The sequence below is a fragment of the Erithacus rubecula genome (assembly GCF_903797595.1).
Source record: "Erithacus rubecula genome assembly, chromosome: 9".
In the NCBI taxonomy this organism is placed as follows: Eukaryota; Metazoa; Chordata; class Aves; order Passeriformes; family Muscicapidae; genus Erithacus; species Erithacus rubecula.
In genome coordinates this window covers 34169729-34186443 of record NC_136660.1, presented here as the reverse complement: position 1 = coordinate 34186443, position 16715 = coordinate 34169729, and the positions used below count along the sequence as shown (strand labels likewise).

At 47.4% G+C, this 16715-nt stretch overlaps 1 protein-coding gene across 2 annotated transcripts in view; it reads left to right on the top strand.

Annotated features, from left to right (window-relative positions):
- TCERG1L (transcription elongation regulator 1 like) overlaps nucleotides 1-15191 on the top strand; it is a 45269-nt gene extending 30078 nt beyond the window's left edge. The window contains exons 8-14 of one of the 2 annotated variants that reach the window (XR_013775017.1): nucleotides 1367-1521; nucleotides 5466-5535; nucleotides 6507-6636; nucleotides 10277-10366; nucleotides 11904-12022; nucleotides 14261-14488; nucleotides 14559-15191. Coding sequence is in view for 1 of the 2 variants with exons in the window: in XM_079311989.1 (XP_079168115.1) it covers nucleotides 1367-1521; nucleotides 5469-5535; nucleotides 6507-6636; nucleotides 10277-10366; nucleotides 11904-12022; nucleotides 14261-14417 (718 nt within the window). In the remaining variant the exon portion in view is untranslated. Of the gene's footprint in view, nucleotides 1-1366; nucleotides 1522-5465; nucleotides 5536-6506; nucleotides 6637-10276; nucleotides 10367-11903; nucleotides 12023-14260; nucleotides 14489-14558 lie in introns of those variants that run through there. The other variant, XM_079311989.1, reaches the window with a different exon arrangement.
- The last annotated feature ends 1524 nt before the right edge of the window (nucleotides 15192-16715 follow it).

Sequence of the window (16715 nt, the reverse complement as noted above, 5' to 3'; positions counted from 1 at the left end):
TGGGATGGGCAGAGGGATGGCATTGGATGGGATTTGGGATGCCATGGGGATGGCATGGGATTGGCGCAGGGATGTCATTGGGATGCCAAGGAGATGGCACAGGAATGGCATTGGGAATGCCACTAGGATGCTGTAGAGGTGCCATAGTGATATCATGATGTTTTTGGAGTGCCATGGGGATGTCATGATGATGTCATGGTGATGTCATTGGGATGCCAAGGTGATGGCACAGGGATGCCATTAGATGGGATTTGGGATGCCATGGAGATGCCATGGGATTGGCACAGAGTTGCCATGGTAATGTCATGATAATGTCATGGGGATGGCACAGGGATTCTGTGGGATGGCACAGGGATGGCACAGAGATGGCACAGGGATGGCACAGGGATGGCACAGGGATTCTGTGGGTTGGCACAGGGATGGCACAGAGATGGCACAGGGATGGCACAGGGATGGCACAGGGATTCTGTGGGATGGCACAGGGATGGCACAGAGATGGCACAGGGATGGCACAGGGATTCTGTGGGATGGCACAGGGATGGCACAGAGATGGCACAGGGATTCTGTGGGTTGGCACAGGGATTCTGTGGGATGGCACAGGGATGCTGTGGTTGGCACAGGGATTCTGTGGTTGCACTTTTCCCCTCTAGCACAGCAGGTGAAGCCCCCACAGCCACATTCCAGCCCGTGGCACCAAGACAAGGCCCCACAGCCCCACAGCCCCTGGCTGTCCCACAGAACCTGCAAGGGCTTTCCCTGTGGCTGCCCCTCATGGCAGCACCATGACCTCACCTGCTCCTTCTGCCCTTCCCTGACACAATATCTCACCTGGGCTGTTCCCTGTGCCCGTGGGTGGGTGAGGACAGAGCTCCCTGCCCGGGGTGCTGGGGCAGGGTTGGGCTGGGGTCCCTGGCTGTCCCTGGGCTGTCCCTGGGGTGTCCCTGGATGTCCCTGTGTGTCCCTGTGTGTCCCTGGATGTCCCTGGGTGTCCCTGTGTGTCCCTGGGGTGTCCCTGGATGTCCCTGGGTGTTCCTGTGTGTCCCTGGCTGTCCCTGGATGTCCCTGGGTGTCCCTGGGGTGTTCCTGGGGTGTCCCTGGCTGTCCCTGGGCTGTCCCTGGGCTGTCCCTGGATGTCCCTGGGTGTCCCTGAGTGTCCCTGGATGTCCCTGGGTGTTCCTGTGTGTCCCTGGCTGTCCCTGGATGTCCCTGGCTGTCCCTGGGCTGTCCCTGGGCTGTCCCTGGATGTCCCTGGGTGTCCCTGGGGTGTTCCTGGGGTGTCCCTGTGTGTCCCTGGGTGTCACCAGGCTGTCCCTCAGGGCACTCTGGTCCTGGCCAGGCTCTGAGGCTGCTTTGTCACTTGGAGCAGGTGTGTGGTCTGGACTGGAGATGACCGGGTGTTCTTCTTCAACCCCACCATGCAGCTGTCAGTGTGGGAGCGGCCGCTGGACCTGAGGCACCGCGGGGACATCAAGCGGCTGCTCGAGGACCCCCCGCACAAGCGCAAGCTGGAGGCGGCAGCAAGTAACCAAACTAACCAACCCAACCAAACTGAGCCAAACTGACCAAACTGAACCAACCCAACCAAACTGAGCCAAACTGAGCCAAACTGAGCCTAACCAACCCAACCAAACTGAGCCAAACTGAGCCAAACTGAGCCAAACTAACCAAACTAACCAACCCAACCAAACTGAGCCAAACTGAGCCAAACTAACCAACCCAACCAAACTGAGCCAAACTGAGCCAAACTGAGCCTAACCAACCCAACCAAACTGAGCCAAACTGAGCCAAACTGAACCAAACCAACCCAAACTAACCAAACTAACCAACCCAACCAAACTGAGCCAAACTGAGCCAAACTAACCAACCCAACCAAACTGAGCCAAACTGAGCCAAACTGAACCAAACCAACCCAAACTAACCAAACTAACCAAACTGAGCCAAACTGAGCCAAACTGAGCCAAACTAACCAAACTAACCAACCCAACCAAACTGAGCCAAACTGACCAAACTGAACCAACCCAACCAAACTGAGCCAAACAGAGCCAAACTAACCAACCCAACCAAACTGAGCCAAACTGACCAAACTGAACCAACCCAACCAAACTGAGCCAAACAGAGCCAAACTAACCAACCCAACCAAACTGAGCCAAACTGAGCCAAACTAACCAAACTAACCAACCCAACCAAACTGAGCCAAACTGAGCCAAACTGAGCCTAACCAACCCAAACTAACCAACCCAACCAAACTGAGCCAAACTGAGCCAAACTAACCAAACTAACCAACCCAACCAAACTGAGCCAAACTAACCAAACTAACCAACCCAACCAAACTGAGCCAAACTGAGCCAAACTGAACCAAACCAACCCAAACTAACCAACCCAACCAAACTGAGCCAAACTGACCAAACTGAACCAAACCAACCCAAACTAACCAAACTAACCAACCCAACCAAACTGAGCCAAACTGAGCCAAACTGAACCAACCCAACCCAAACTAACCAACCCAACCAAACTGAACCAAACTGAGCCAAACTGAACCAAACCAACCCAAACTAACCAAACTAACCAACCCAACCAAACTGAGCCAAACTGAGCCAAACTGAACCAAACCAACCCAAACTAACCAAACTAACCAACCCAACCAAACTGAACCAAACTGAACCAAACCAAACCAAACCAAACAAACCAAACCAAACTGAACCAAACTGAACCAAACCAACCCAAACTGAACCAAACAAACCAACCCAACCAAACTGAACCAAACCAACCCAAACCAAACCAAACTGAACCAACCCAACCAAACCAAACCAAACCAAACCAAACCAAACCAAACTGAACCAAACTGAACCAAACCAACCCAAACTGAACCAAACCAACCCAAACCAAACCAAACTGAACCAAACAAACCCAAACCGAACTGAACAAACCAACCCAAACTGAACCAAACCAACCCAAACCAAACCAAACTGAACCAACTCAACCAAACTGAGCTGAACTGAACCAACCCAACCAAACTGAACCAAACCAAACCAACCCAACCCAAACCCAACTGAACTGAACTGAACCAAACCAAACCAATCCAAACTGAACCAAACAAACAAACTAATCCAAACTGAACTGAACCAAACCAACCAAACTGAACTGAACCAAACCAAATCAAGCCAAGCCAAACCAAACTAAACCAAACTAAACCAAACCAACCCAAACTAAACCGAACCAAACCAACCCTGGCACTGCCCCCCAATAACTAAACCAAACCAAACCAAACCAAACCAAACTTGGCACTGTCCCCCAGTAACCAAACCAAACCCTGGCATTGCCCCTCAATAACCAAACCTGGCACTGCCTCCCTTCCTGAGCCCCACAGCCCCTGGGAGCTGGAGCTGGAGGTGCTGGGTGGGGGGTTGACACCTGGGAGTAGAGTGGGGGTCCTGGGGAGTGAAGGGAGGATGGATGCTGCAAACCCCAAATAACCACTGCAAACTCCTAATTTATCACTGCAAACCCCAAATAACCCCTGCAAACCCCAAACCTCCAGCAGCCCCATGCCTGCAGGGATCAGAGTGAGCCACTCTCAGCTTTGCTGTCAGCAGAAAAGCAGCTCCAAGGAGGCTTCTCTGCCTGTGTCCTCCTGCAACTCCATTTTTCTCTCTGAATTTCCATAGCAGGTGCTTGGATATGTATTTCTGTGTAATTTGAGGAACTTTAGCTGTAGTGGGTGTAATTCCTCTAAAGCCTGTCTGCTGAAATTCATTCTTCAGGAAGAAAACAGAGCTTTGGATTGCAGGGTGTATTGAGAGCTGAGTGAATTCCTGCCAAGGGATGGCTAGAGACAAAGCTGAGGGTCGTTGTTCATGGTCTTTAGCATTGTTCCTCTCTCTAATTAATTAACAGAAGAGACTGAAGTCAGGGCTGATAGGTGCCACTTCAAAAAATCTGGTTTTTGCTCGGTTCCATCGTTTGCATTTGTTATCTCTATCACAAAGATTTGATTCATGCTCCTGTTTTATTATGGCCATTGTTGTTAAATAGTCTTAATCTTCCCTGCTGTAATTGGGGCTTGTGGCTCCCAGGGTTGGAGCAGCTAATAATTAGTATAGATTAGCTCTGAGGTGAAGGGGATTATTTGTTACCTCTTCTCTGAGCTTGTAATCCCCAGTAAATAAATAACACAAGCTGAGTGCTCCCAACAATGCTTCCCACATTTATTTAGCTGAGTGGCTGCTGCTGAGTTTTAATTACGATTTTCAAATCAAACATCTTAAAAATAAAAAAGATGTCAAGAGAAGCTGTCCATGGGATGCTTTAGGTTGTCTCTGCTGGAGGATAAAGTGCTTTTTAAATTTGGGCATAAATGAAGAATTGCTCATTTCTCAATTACTCCTCCTCCACCAAGGTTTGTTCCAGGTTGATGTTTCCATCAGACCATGGGGCTGGAGAGGAGGAGCAGCCCCTGTGCTGTGATCTCATCCTGCAGCTGCTGTTTATTTATTTTCTATTTCATTTATCTGCTGTGACCTCGTCCTGCAGCTGGCCCAGGGCCCGTCTGGGTGCTCAGGCTGGAACTTTTCTCAGCTAATTAATAGAAAATGGACATTATGGAGTCATCAAATCAGGAAAAGGTTGGGTTGGGAGGGACCCCAAAGCCCATCCACTGGGTAGGGACACCTCCCACTGCCCCAGGTGCTCCAGCCCCAATGCCCAGCCTGGCCCTGGGCACAGTTGGTAGAATTCCTACTGAAAAGCAGTAATTTACAGAATTCCCACTGAAAAGCAGTAATTTACAGAATCCCCACAGATATTTGGACCCTTTGGCACCCAGACAAGTCTGAATCCCATCCCCATGAGCAGCCCATGAGCATTTCCCAGCCTGTGTGCTGGCACTGCAGGAATTTCACTTCTTGGGGGTTTTGGTGAGAGCTGCAGTTCAGGGAGGTGAAGAGAAAACCTTTCAGAATTCAGGTTTTGCTCCCCTTGTCTGTGACTGACAATCCAAGCCCTGGGTTCCCCAGGGAGAGCAGGGGGATCTGCTGGAATTCCTGGAGAGCAGCCTGAGACTGGCTGATCCCAGGAGGGGAAAGGGGGAAGCTCTGGGGGGAGTTTCCTCCAGGGAATCCTTCAGGCTGTCAGCACAGAAATGAATCTGCAGGGATGTCCAGAGTTGAAATTTGGAGGGAAGGGAGGAGGGAGGATCAGGTGAGACAATAATAAGATTTAAAGCAATCGTGTCATGAATGAAAAATGAGGAATTTTGTTGACTGGAAATGGTCATTTTATTGCTGTCCCTTCCATTTGGAGGAAGGCAATTACGAGGATTTTATAAAATTCTTGTTATTTTTAAAACCCTCTGTGGGGGTGAAACCAGGAAATACCTGAGCAGCAGAGATGAGGGAAGAGAAGTCAATTTGAGGAATTTGTATTCCCATTGACTCATCCAAATCTGATAAAGACTTACTTCTTTCCAGCAGACAAATGTGTGAGCTCTTGTCCAGGGGATGAAAATGATGATCTGAGCATCAAAACTAAGAGAAATAAGTAAGTTCTAAAGTTCACTTCTCTGTATGTAATGGTGGGAAGGGCTGGTGTGGTAGTTTGTAAAGGTGTTTTGAAATTTTTATTTCAAAATATTTAAGATTTGGGTAGTTTCTTACTGCCTTTGACCCCTGTGAGGTCGCCCCTCCTTGGCCAGGGCTGGGTGAAGTTGTCACTTTGCTGTGCCTTGAATTTGGGTGTCAGATCCCTCTGATGTTCCTGAGGGACTGTCCTGCCTCAGCAGGAGCAGCTGCAGCTGCCAGCAGCCCCGGGTTTGGCACCAGCTGCAGCTTTTTGGGAAATGCCCATCCCTGAGCCCCCAGTGACTCCAGGCAGCAGCTCCTGGGGTGTGCCAGGGAGGATGGAAAGGATAGAAAGGATGGAAGGGATGGAAAGGATGAAGAAAGAATGGAAAGAATGGAAAGGATGGAAAGGATGAGAAGAATGGAAACGATGGAAAGGATTAAAAGGATGGAAAGGATAGAAAGGATTAAGAGGATAGAAAGAAAAGGATGAAAAGAATGGAAAGGTTAAAAAGGATGGAAAGAATGGAAAGGATGAAAAGAATGGAAAGGATGAAAAGGATGTAAAGGAAAGGATGGAAAGGATGGAATAGATGGAAAGGATGGAAAAAGGATGGAAAGGATGAAAATGATAGAAAGGATGGAAAGGATGGAAAGGGAAGGATGAAAAGGGAAAGATGGGAAGGAAAGGATGGGAAGGATGGAAAGGATGAAAAGGAAAGGATGAAAATGGTGGAAAGGAAAGGATGGAATGAATGGAAAGGAAAGGATGGGAAGGATGGAAAAAAGATGGAGAGGATGAAAAGGATGAAAAGGATAAAATGAGTGGAAAGGATGGAAAGGACTGAAAGCATGGAGAGGATGGGAAGGATGGAAAGGAAAGCATGGGGAGGATGGGGAGGATGGAATCCCCTGGCCAGGTGAGCAGTGCTGACTCCTGTCCCTGCACAGAACAGAGCCGTGCCAGGCCGCCAGCCCCGCTGAGGAGGAGCAGGGAGGGGAGGAAGGCTCAGCCCCGCGGATCTCGCCACCCCTGGAGGAGAGGATCACCCACTTCAGGGACATGCTGCTGGAGAGGGGGGTGAGGAGCAGCCCCTCCTGGGACCCTGCAGCTCCTGAGCCCTCCCCTGCCTCAGCAGCCAGGGCAGGAGGAGCCAGGCTGGGCTCTGTCCCCGAGCCTGGCACTGGGGACACCACTGGTGGCATTTCCCCTCGTGGAAATGGGAGCCCTTCCCAAATTCCCAGGATATCCAGCAGGGTCAGGGGCTCAGCAGGACGTGGGGCTGTGGGCACAGAAACCCCAGAGGGCAAGGGATGTGTCCTGGGCAGCTCCTGAGTGTCCCTCAGCACACGCTCCAGGAATTCCTGCATGGGGAGCCAATTGCACTGACTGGCCATCAAAATGATGGGATCATGAAGGGTTTGGGCTGGAGGGACCTTAAATCAGGGCAGGGACACCTCCCACTGTCCCAACCCCGATGTCCAACTGACCTTGGGCACTGCCAGGGATGCAGGAGCAGCCACAGCAAATCTGGAAATTCCATCCCAGCTGGGAATTCTTCCCAAAATCCCATCCATCCCCCCCCTCTAGCAGCCATTAATGCTTACCCAAAGGATGTTCTGGAGGTGGTTGCAGCTGTGCTGAGCTGCAGGAACAGGGAATGCTCTGGGTTTGGGCTCAGTGGGGACAGGGAGGTGTAAAACAAGCAGGGGGTGCAGATTTTCTGTTCCCCCACATGTGCCCATCAAGGGAATTCCATCCCTGCAGGAAATGCAGCCCAAGGTGGCTGTTGTCAGGCACTGAAGCCCATCAAGTTTATCCCAGTAATCAGCAGGCTTTAAAGAGGGATAATTAGAGCTTCAGCAGCTCAGCAGTGAATTATCCCCACCCAGAGCTGCTCCAGTAATGCAGATTGTTATTTATGCTGCAGAAATGCAGAAAGGCCATGAACGAGCCCTGGGTGAAGACTTTGCTGGCAGATTGGAACTCAGGGGGCAATAAGTCAATATTTAAAGGATTAGGAGTGTTCTAGAATAGGATTCCCAGGTGTTTCTATGCAAGATTTGCTCCTAAAATTAAGAAATTTTGGAAATTCACTGTTTGGATTTGATAATGTTTAAAAATGGGGAGAGAAGAGGTCACTTTGCTTTTACCCTGAACAGTTTTGAGCTGTCCAGCTCAGCAGCAGCTGCTTGGCCTGGCTGAGGCACAGGAGACCATTAATGCCATTTAAATCTGATTATTTGGTGGCCATCCCCTGCCTTCCCTCCTCAAGGAGTTGCTGGATGGAATCACAAAGAGCTCGGAGCAGATGGAGTTTGCCAGTGGAGTTCTGCAGCTTCCTACAGAAATCGTGTCCACAGAATATTTATTGTAACATTTTAAAAACAGAGGAGGCTTGAGGGAGCTCCAAGACACTGTCACTCTTTATTCTGAGGTCTGGGGTGAGATTTCCTGCATCAAAATGTAATCTGGATATTCTTCTGGAAGTTTCAAAGTTTCCACAAAATTCCAAGAGGAAAAATTAAGATTCTTCCTGGCTCCCTCTCCCACCCAGCATCAAAATATCAATGTTCTAAACCAGCCTTTCCAAGAAAGTCTCTCCCTGCTGGGCTGCTCTCAAACCTCTGAAAGGATTCCACAGGGTGGTTTTTTTTCTCAAGGTTTTCCTTTCTTAATCCCAGGGAGAGATGGGGATTTGTGTGTGAAATGTAACAGGAATTAAACCAGAAATCCCAGGTGATTTTAGGTGACGTTTGCCAAATGTGCAATGCAATAATTGCTAAGCACAAAATCATCAGCTGCAATGATTGCCTGGTGAATTAGTTGAGCTTAATTGGCTTTGAGCTCAGAGTGGGCCTCAGGTCCCAAATCCAGCCTGAACTTTGGATTTTCCAATGGCCTCAGATCCCAAATCCAGCCTGAACTTTGGATTTTCCAATCTCAAGCCATTCTGAGAGGAAAACGAGTCCACTTAAAGCCACTTTGCTTCATCAGAGCTTTCCTGCTGGATTGTTAATTACTATTTAATTATACTTTACATCCTTGATTTTTTTTTTTTTTTTTTTTTTTGAGAATTCACTCTTTTGTAATTAGTTGGAGTGATTAGAATATTTTATTTCCTTCAGATTTTTCTGTCTCAAACACATTCCCAGGGATGCTGTAGAAGCTTCTGAAATAGTGGGAATTGTCCCTGCCCAGGCAGGGATGGATCTGGGTGGTCTTTGAGGTCCCTTCCAACCCAAAGTCTCTGTGATTCCATGAGGCTGGAGCAGCGCTAGAGGATGTGACATTCCCATGACATTCCCATGCAGGATGTGACATTCCCATGTAGGATGTGACATTCCCATGACATTCCCATGCAGAATGTGACATTCCCATATAGGATGTGACATTCCCATATAGGATGTGACATTCCCATGGAGGATATGACCTTCCCACGACATTCCCATGGAGGATGTGACATTCCCATGACATTCCCACACAGGATGTGACATTCCCATGACATTCCCAAGTAGGATGTGACATTCCCATGACATTCCCATAGAGGATGTTACATTCCCATGTAGGATGTGACATTCCCATGCAGGGTATGACATTCCCATATAGGGTGTGACATTTCCATACAGGATGTGACATTCCCATATAGGGTGTGACATTCCCATATAGGATGAGAAATTCCCATATAGGGTGTGACATTCCCATGTAGGATGTGATGTTTCCATGCAGGATGTGACACTCCCATGCAGAGTGTGACATTCCCATATAGGATGTGACATTCCCATGCAGAATGTGACATTCCCATGTAGGATGTGACATTCCCATGCAGAGTGTAGCATTCCCATGCAGGATGTGACATTCCCATGACATTCCCATGTAGGATGTGACATTCCCATGTAGAGTGTGACATTCCCATGCAGGATGTGACATTCCCATGACATTCCCATGGAGGATGTGACATTCCCATGACATTTCCATGCAGGATGTGACATTCCCATATAGGGTGTGACATTCCCATACAGGATGTGACATTCCCATATAGGATGTGACATTCCCATGGAGGATATGACATTCCCACGACATTCCCATGTAGCATGTGACATTCCCATGCAGGGTGTCACATTCCCATGTAGCATGTGACATTCCCATATAGGGTGTGACATTCCCATATAGGGTGTGACATTCCCATGCAGGATGTGACATTCCCATATAGGATGTGACATTCCCATGGAGGATATGACATTCCCACGACATTCCCATGGAGGATGTGACATTCCCATGCAGGGTGTCACATTCCCATGTAGCATGTGACATTCCCATGCAGGATGTGACATTCCCATGACATTTCCATGCAGGATGTGACATTCCCATGACATTCCCATGCAGGATGTGACATTCCCATGCAGGCTGTGACATTCCCATCCCAGTTGCAGTGGGAATGTGCTGCTCTGAAGGTGTTCCCTGCCAGCTTTCCCTGTGTGCCCCTGCTGGGTGACAGTTCCAGCTCTGGAATTGTCCCTTCCATGGGACTTGGTGCTTGTGCTGCACTAACAGCCCCACAGAATGGCATTTCCTGCAGGATGGGGAGCCAGCATCTCCCAGTCCTGGCGGGGTGGGGGCCAGCAGAGCTCTGCCAGAGATCAGAATTCCCTTCAGGAGCCTGCCCAGGGTTCCTCAGCTCCTGCCCTGCCCCTGAAGGCCGTGCCCTGGTCTGTCCCAGGTGTCTGCTTTCTCCACCTGGGAGAAGGAGCTGCACAAGATCGTGTTCGACCCGCGCTACCTGCTGCTCAACCCCGAGGAGAGGAGGCAGGTGAGTGAGCTCTGCCAGAAACATCCCAAAACAACGGGATCCTGGAGCTCTTGGGAGGATAAGAGGGTTCTGTGAATTCCCTGTGGAGACTTGTTGAGTTGTTCGTGGGTTTGGCTTTTTAATGAGAAATGAGCAGTTGTTGGTTGCTGTAAAGTTATTTATTGCATGGAAGTCTGGAAGGCAAAGAGTTCAGGATATTAAAGTCTTCTTCTCCTTCTTCCTTCTCCTCCTCCTTCTTCTTCTTCTTCTTTTCTTCTTCTCCTCTCCTCTTCTCTTCTTCTCTGCTTCTCCTTCTTCTCTTCTTTTCTTCTCTTCTCCTTTTCTTCTTTTCTTCTCCTCTTCTTTTTCTTCTCTTCTTCTCTTCTTCTTCTCTTCTCTTCTTCTCTTCTTCTCCTTCTCTTCTTTCTTCTTTTCTTCTCCTTCTTTTCTCCTTCTTTTCTCCTTCTTTTCTTCTTTTTCTCCCCTTCTTTTCTTCTTCTTTTCTCCTTCTTTTGTTCTTCTTTTCTTCTTCTTCATCTTTTCTTCTTCTTTCTCTTTTTTACTCTGGGGGCTCTCTGCAGGAGTTGGGTTTTTCTGGGGAGCTCCGAAGGGATGTGGAGTTTTTATTATTATTTTATATACAATATAAAAAACTACAAATATTTATTTTAAATAATTGTTCTAAAAATACAAATATTTATTTGCTGCCTTGATAATTTGGGCATTAATTTTCACTAGGAGTCCCAAAGTCTGCAGATGAGTCTACAAAATTTAGGAGAGACGCAGGGATCTTGCAGAGAAAGTGAACATGCTGCTCTGTGGTTGTTTCTCTCCCTTAAAAGTTTTTGTCATCCTGCAGAAACAATAATTTTGAGTATGGAATTGTCCATATTTTAAGTAAAAATGATGAAAAATGAACTCAATCCATATTGTCTCATGGTTCTCCAGAGAGCTTCCTGTGGGTGTTTACCAGAGCACTGGGCACATACATCTTCATTTGCTCCCTTTCCAACATTCCCTTTCTGAAGAAAAAAAAATGTGAAACAAAATAATATGGAAATACAGGAATGAAAATGTATGAGAAACTGTCAGGCTGGAAAGTGCTGCTGAAGAGCCTGAACTGGGAGTTTGGGAATTATTTCAGGGAATTTCAGGGCAAGGACAATGCCTGGACCACGATGAGTCAATCCAGACACATTCCTTGGAATTCCATGGAATCATTTCCCAGCCTTGGAGCCACCTGGGCCAGTGGGCCATGGCAGGGCTGGGACTGGCTGGGATTTAAGGTCCTTCCACCCCAAACCAGTCTGGGGTTCTGGGATTGACATAAACACTGCTGCCCTTTAATTAAATGACCAATTAGAGCCAGCAGAGAGTCCTTGGAGGTGATGGAATAAAAACTCCTGGATGTGTGGGGAGGGCAGAGGAGGCCCTGGGGATGCAGAAACCCCCCAAAGGCTTTGACAATGACTCCTTGTCCTGTGTCCCTGTCCCTTGTCTTTGTCCCTTGTCTTTGTCCCTTGTCCCTGTCCTTGTCCTGTGTCCCTTCCTTGGCCAGATTTTCGAGCAGTTTGTCAAGACTCGGGTCAGGGAGGAGTACAAAGAGAAGAAGAACAAGTTGCTGTTGGCCAAGGAAGAATTCAAGAAGCTTCTGGAAGAATCCAAGTTATCCCCAAGGTGGGCATTGCTTAGGAAGGGTTGGGAAGCTGGGCTTTGTTGTTTAGGCTGAGCTTTTCAGCCCAGAGTTCTTCACAGCAAGGGGAAGATCCCTGTTCCAATGGACATTTCTTCCCTGATATTTCCCAGTATTTTGTTGTGTTCCTGGGAGAGGAAATATTCCATCCCTCCCTGTCTCTGTGCCTTCCCCTCTCTCTCTCACAATGTGCAATACTTTGCACAGCACATTTATTTTATATTCCTGTAAATGCTGTGATGATAGAACACACATAACTTATGGAAAATCAGAACCACAATGTTCAGTCCCATCTACATTGCACACGCAGCTGTAATTACTCAGAAATTGTATTTAGCCTTGGCGTTTGGTGGAAGAGAAATATAATTCCATGAAGTTCCTGTTAATGCCACACCATTAAATTTGGGGAATGTGTCCCTGCCCAAGGCAGGGGGCTGGAACAAGATGATCTGTGAGGTCTCTCCCACCCCAAACCCTTCTGTGACTCTACAATTCTGTGATTAAATTAAAATACAGCGTGCAAGCCACAATTTCTGCTTTACTTTGTTTTCCAAGTGATGGATCCAGACTCACACACTGGCAGTGCTTAGGGCAGTGCTCTCTCATTTGTAAATTACATGAAAATAAAGGGGTTTCTAGTCTAAATATTGTTAAATTGCTGGAACAAAGAAATTACTGTTTTCTCTGATAAAATATGCAGATAATTATTCGGCACGACCTGTGTGGGCACACGGATCCAAACAGCATGTGGGCTGTAATAATTGTAATTACAAGAAACATTTTACAACAGAATTAGGGATACTCTGGGCTGATGTCCCACCCAAACTCTGCTCCCAGCACTGATATTCCCAGTTCTCAAGGGAAAAGCTGTGCTGGCCCAGAGCCCAGGAGCATTTCACCCCTGGAGGGTTTTGGGAGCTGGCTGTGACACCAAAGCACTGAGGAAGCTCCTTTGATTTAGGCACACAATGAGAAGAATAAATCCCAAATATTTGCCATAAAAAGCAAAGCATCACCTTGGGGAAAGGAGCTGGGCATGCAGCCTGAAAGGCAATGAAGGTAGAAAACCATGCTAGGAGAGCCTTGGAAATACAAAATCTGCAGGAGTTGCAATAAAAACTCCTGTCACTGCTCTGTGGATGTGTGACAATGGCTCAGCAGCCTCCTGCCAGCCATCAGTCCATTCCTCAATCCCAAAGTTAATCCCTGCTCCTTGCAGCTGCTCCAGCTGTCCAAAGGTCTCACCTTCCTTCATCCCAGATTTTCTACCCTGTTTCTGTTAGACATTCCCAGACCCCGTGATTTTTGGTGAGAGTATATCCTGGTTTAAGGACAGATGTCTGCCAATAAAGGCAGGAGCCCCTCTTTAAAATGGAGAATGTAAACCCCGTCCTTCCAAATTATTATTATAATTTTGAAATTAAGGGGCTCTTGTGCAAAGATATGGGAATTAGGAATAACAGTTCTTTACTAGGAAAATTAAAATAGCAATGCAGTGTTACACAGAACAATCCCAACCCTGGCAGAGTCAGAATCCAAGCTGGCACAGTCAGTCAGTCAGGGTGGTGGCACAGTCCCATTCCATGGTGCTGCATCCTCCTGCAGGGGCAGATGTGGCTCAGCTGGAGCAGTGCTCCTGGAGAAGGGGCAGTTTCCTCTGAAGCTCCAGGGATGATGTGCAAGGGTCTGGTTTCCTCTGGAATGCAGTGGGAAGAAGGTGCCTTGGTGTCCCAAATCTCAGTTTTTCTCTGGGTAGGAAAGGCTTGGCTCCTGCCCTGGCTGGAGCATCTCCCAGTGGGATGATGGAATTTTCTCAGCCATGCCCTGGGACTCAGTGGCCATGAACAGGAGATATCTCCTGGAGGGAGGATGGGCTGTGGGAAGATAAAGATGATTGCCCAGCTGGTTTAAAGGTGGCCCATTAGCAGAGAATGTGTGCCAGGAGATAAAGATCACTGCCACACCCAGTTTGTAACAATGGCCCATTAACAGGAGATATCTCCCACAGGGATAAGAATCGCTGCCACACCCAGTTTGTAACAATGGCCCATTAACAGGTGATACCTCCTGGATGAAGGGTGGGTCATGGGAAAGATAAAGATGATTGCCCAGCTGGTTTAAAGATGGCCCATGAGCAGATAATGTGTGCCAGGAGATCAGGGGCACTGCCCTACCTTCAGCCTTGGCACAGCCCCAGCCTCCCAAAATCTCCTTTTCCACAGGACAACCTTCAAGGAATTCGCAGAGAAGCACGGCCGGGACCAGCGCTTCCGCCTCGTCCAGAAGAAGAAGGACCAGGAGCACTTCTTCAACCAGTTCATCCTTATTCTCAAGAAGAGGGACAAAGAGAACAGGATACGGCTACGGAAAATGAGATAAGAGCAGCTGAAAGTGGCAATAAAGGCACGCTGGCTGTGGGAGGGGACACCAAGGAAGGATGAAACGCTCGGGTCTGTGAATCCTGCGCTCTGATTTCTGTCTGAAGAATTCAGAGACACCCTTGACTCAGTGACTCTACAGGGCTCCAGCAGCACCTCCAGGAGTGGGGGAATCCAAAGGGAAAACTGCCTTTGGATGGATCTTGGGCAGCACCCACTGCAGCTGGAACGAATGGGAAGGATCTTTCTCAAAGAATTAATGTTTCATATTGAAGCTCTCTTTTGTACAACATCCCCAGTTTGATGCATTTCTAATTGCTATGATATGTCGATCCCTTAATTGTTTTAATTATGCAAATTACTTGTAATAGACACAAGTTACGACTCCAATGCAGATTTATAATTAAGCAGAAGCAGATGCCATCCAGAGCAATCTCAAGGCATTTCCATCATTTTTGGGGAACTATCTCAAGCAATCTTTGGGCAACTCTGCATTTCCGCCAAGTGTGTGGGGTCTGGTGGTCTGCAGGACCTGCTCCCGCTGCTCATCTGTCTCTGTCCAGTCCTCTGAGTAGTAGTAATCAGCTATTAATTGTTAATCTTGGTGAAGAGTGTGAAAACCTTGGCCCATGTTCCGATCCAGAACTTCCAGCCCCAGTTCTGTGGTGAAGCCATCCCAGTCGGATTTGGGTTCTGTTCCTGTGCGTGAAGAGTCTGCATGAGATTTTTCTCATCATATTTGTACAAATAAATATTTAACTTTTGTAATTAAGAAGGATTTCAGGCCTGTTTTCAGGGGGGTTTCAGTGGTGATTTTCAGAACCTTTTGAAGAGTTTGGGGGTTTTTTTGTTGCTGTTTTTGGTTTGGTTGTTGGTTTTTTTTGCCAGAACTCAAGTGGAAAATGGTGTCAGGGCTGGGGGGATTGTTGGGGTGGACTGGATCTTTGTGGATCCCTTCCAGCTCTGGGATCCATGAAATAATGGGCAAAATACCACAGGGCTGGTGATTTTTACTGGAGAGATGAGAGGGGGCTCCTGCCAAACTTGATTTGTGTGCAAATTTCCATGGGATACATCAGAAATTTGAGGATATTGGGGAAAAAAGAATCACTATGGCTACACAAAGTAAAATGTTGTGGCTGGAAGAACATCAGGACATCTCTGTGCTGCTCCAAAGATGCTCTGATTACAATTTCTTTCTCAGGAGACCTAAATTTTAAATTGTTGCTCCCTAAATCCTAAATAGATTTCTGTTTGCTTGGAGTGAGTGGGGACACTTTAACTCACGGTCATTTTTATTTAACTGTGTGCTGGATATTTTCATAATCAAGGAGCTAAAGGAACTTTCTGCTGCCTTGGAAAAAAGAACTTGGAATAACTGAGTGGCAGAATGAGGGGGAATGGCTCCCAGTGCCAGAGGGGAAGGACTGGTGGATACTGGGGAGGAATTCTGGCTGTGGGGTGGGGAGGGACAGGGAAAAGGGATTTTTGCCACCATCCCTGGCCACATTCAGGTGCTGCTGTCCTGCTCCCAGCAGCTGCTCCAGGATTTCCCAGCTCTGAGGGATCTCCTGGGTGTGCTCTGCTCAGGTGAGTGCCCTGCGGCTTTTGGATTGCTGCATTATTTTCCAATTTTCATGGTGGAGAAACATTTCAAAGAGTGGAATGGTTTGAATGCTTTGTGATGGTTTGTGATGGTTTTTGATGGTTTTTGATGGTTTTTGATGGTTTTAATGGTTTTGAATAGTTTTTTTTATGGTTTTGGATGTTTTTTGAATAGTTTTTGATGGTTTTGAATGGTTTTTGATGGTTTTTAATGGTTTTGAATGTTTTTAAATAGTTTTTAATGTTTTTTAATGATTTTAGATGGTTTTTAATGGTATTAATGTTTTTGAATGCTTTTGAATGGTTTTGGATGGTTGTTGATGGTTGAGAGTGGATTTTGATGGTTTTTGATGGTTTTTAATGGTTTTAATGGTTTTTTAAATGGTTTTGGATGGTTTTTGATGGTTGTGAATGGTTTTTGATAGTTTGAATGGTTTTAGATTATTTTGGATGGTTTTGAATGGTTTTCAGTTCAACCAAGAGCATTGAGAGACAGCCCAGAAACCTCCCCAAAATCCCAGGCCAGGGCTTGGGGAGCAGCTGAATTTGGAGTTTTTGGGTCAGTGGGAGGAGAATGAGCCCAGAGAATCCCCAGATGAGTTGGGGTTTGCCTCCCCAGGGACAACACACTGCAAATTAGCAAAGCTGTAATTAGAAGCTGAATGAAGGTGGAAGGGCTGCCAAGGGCTCGAGC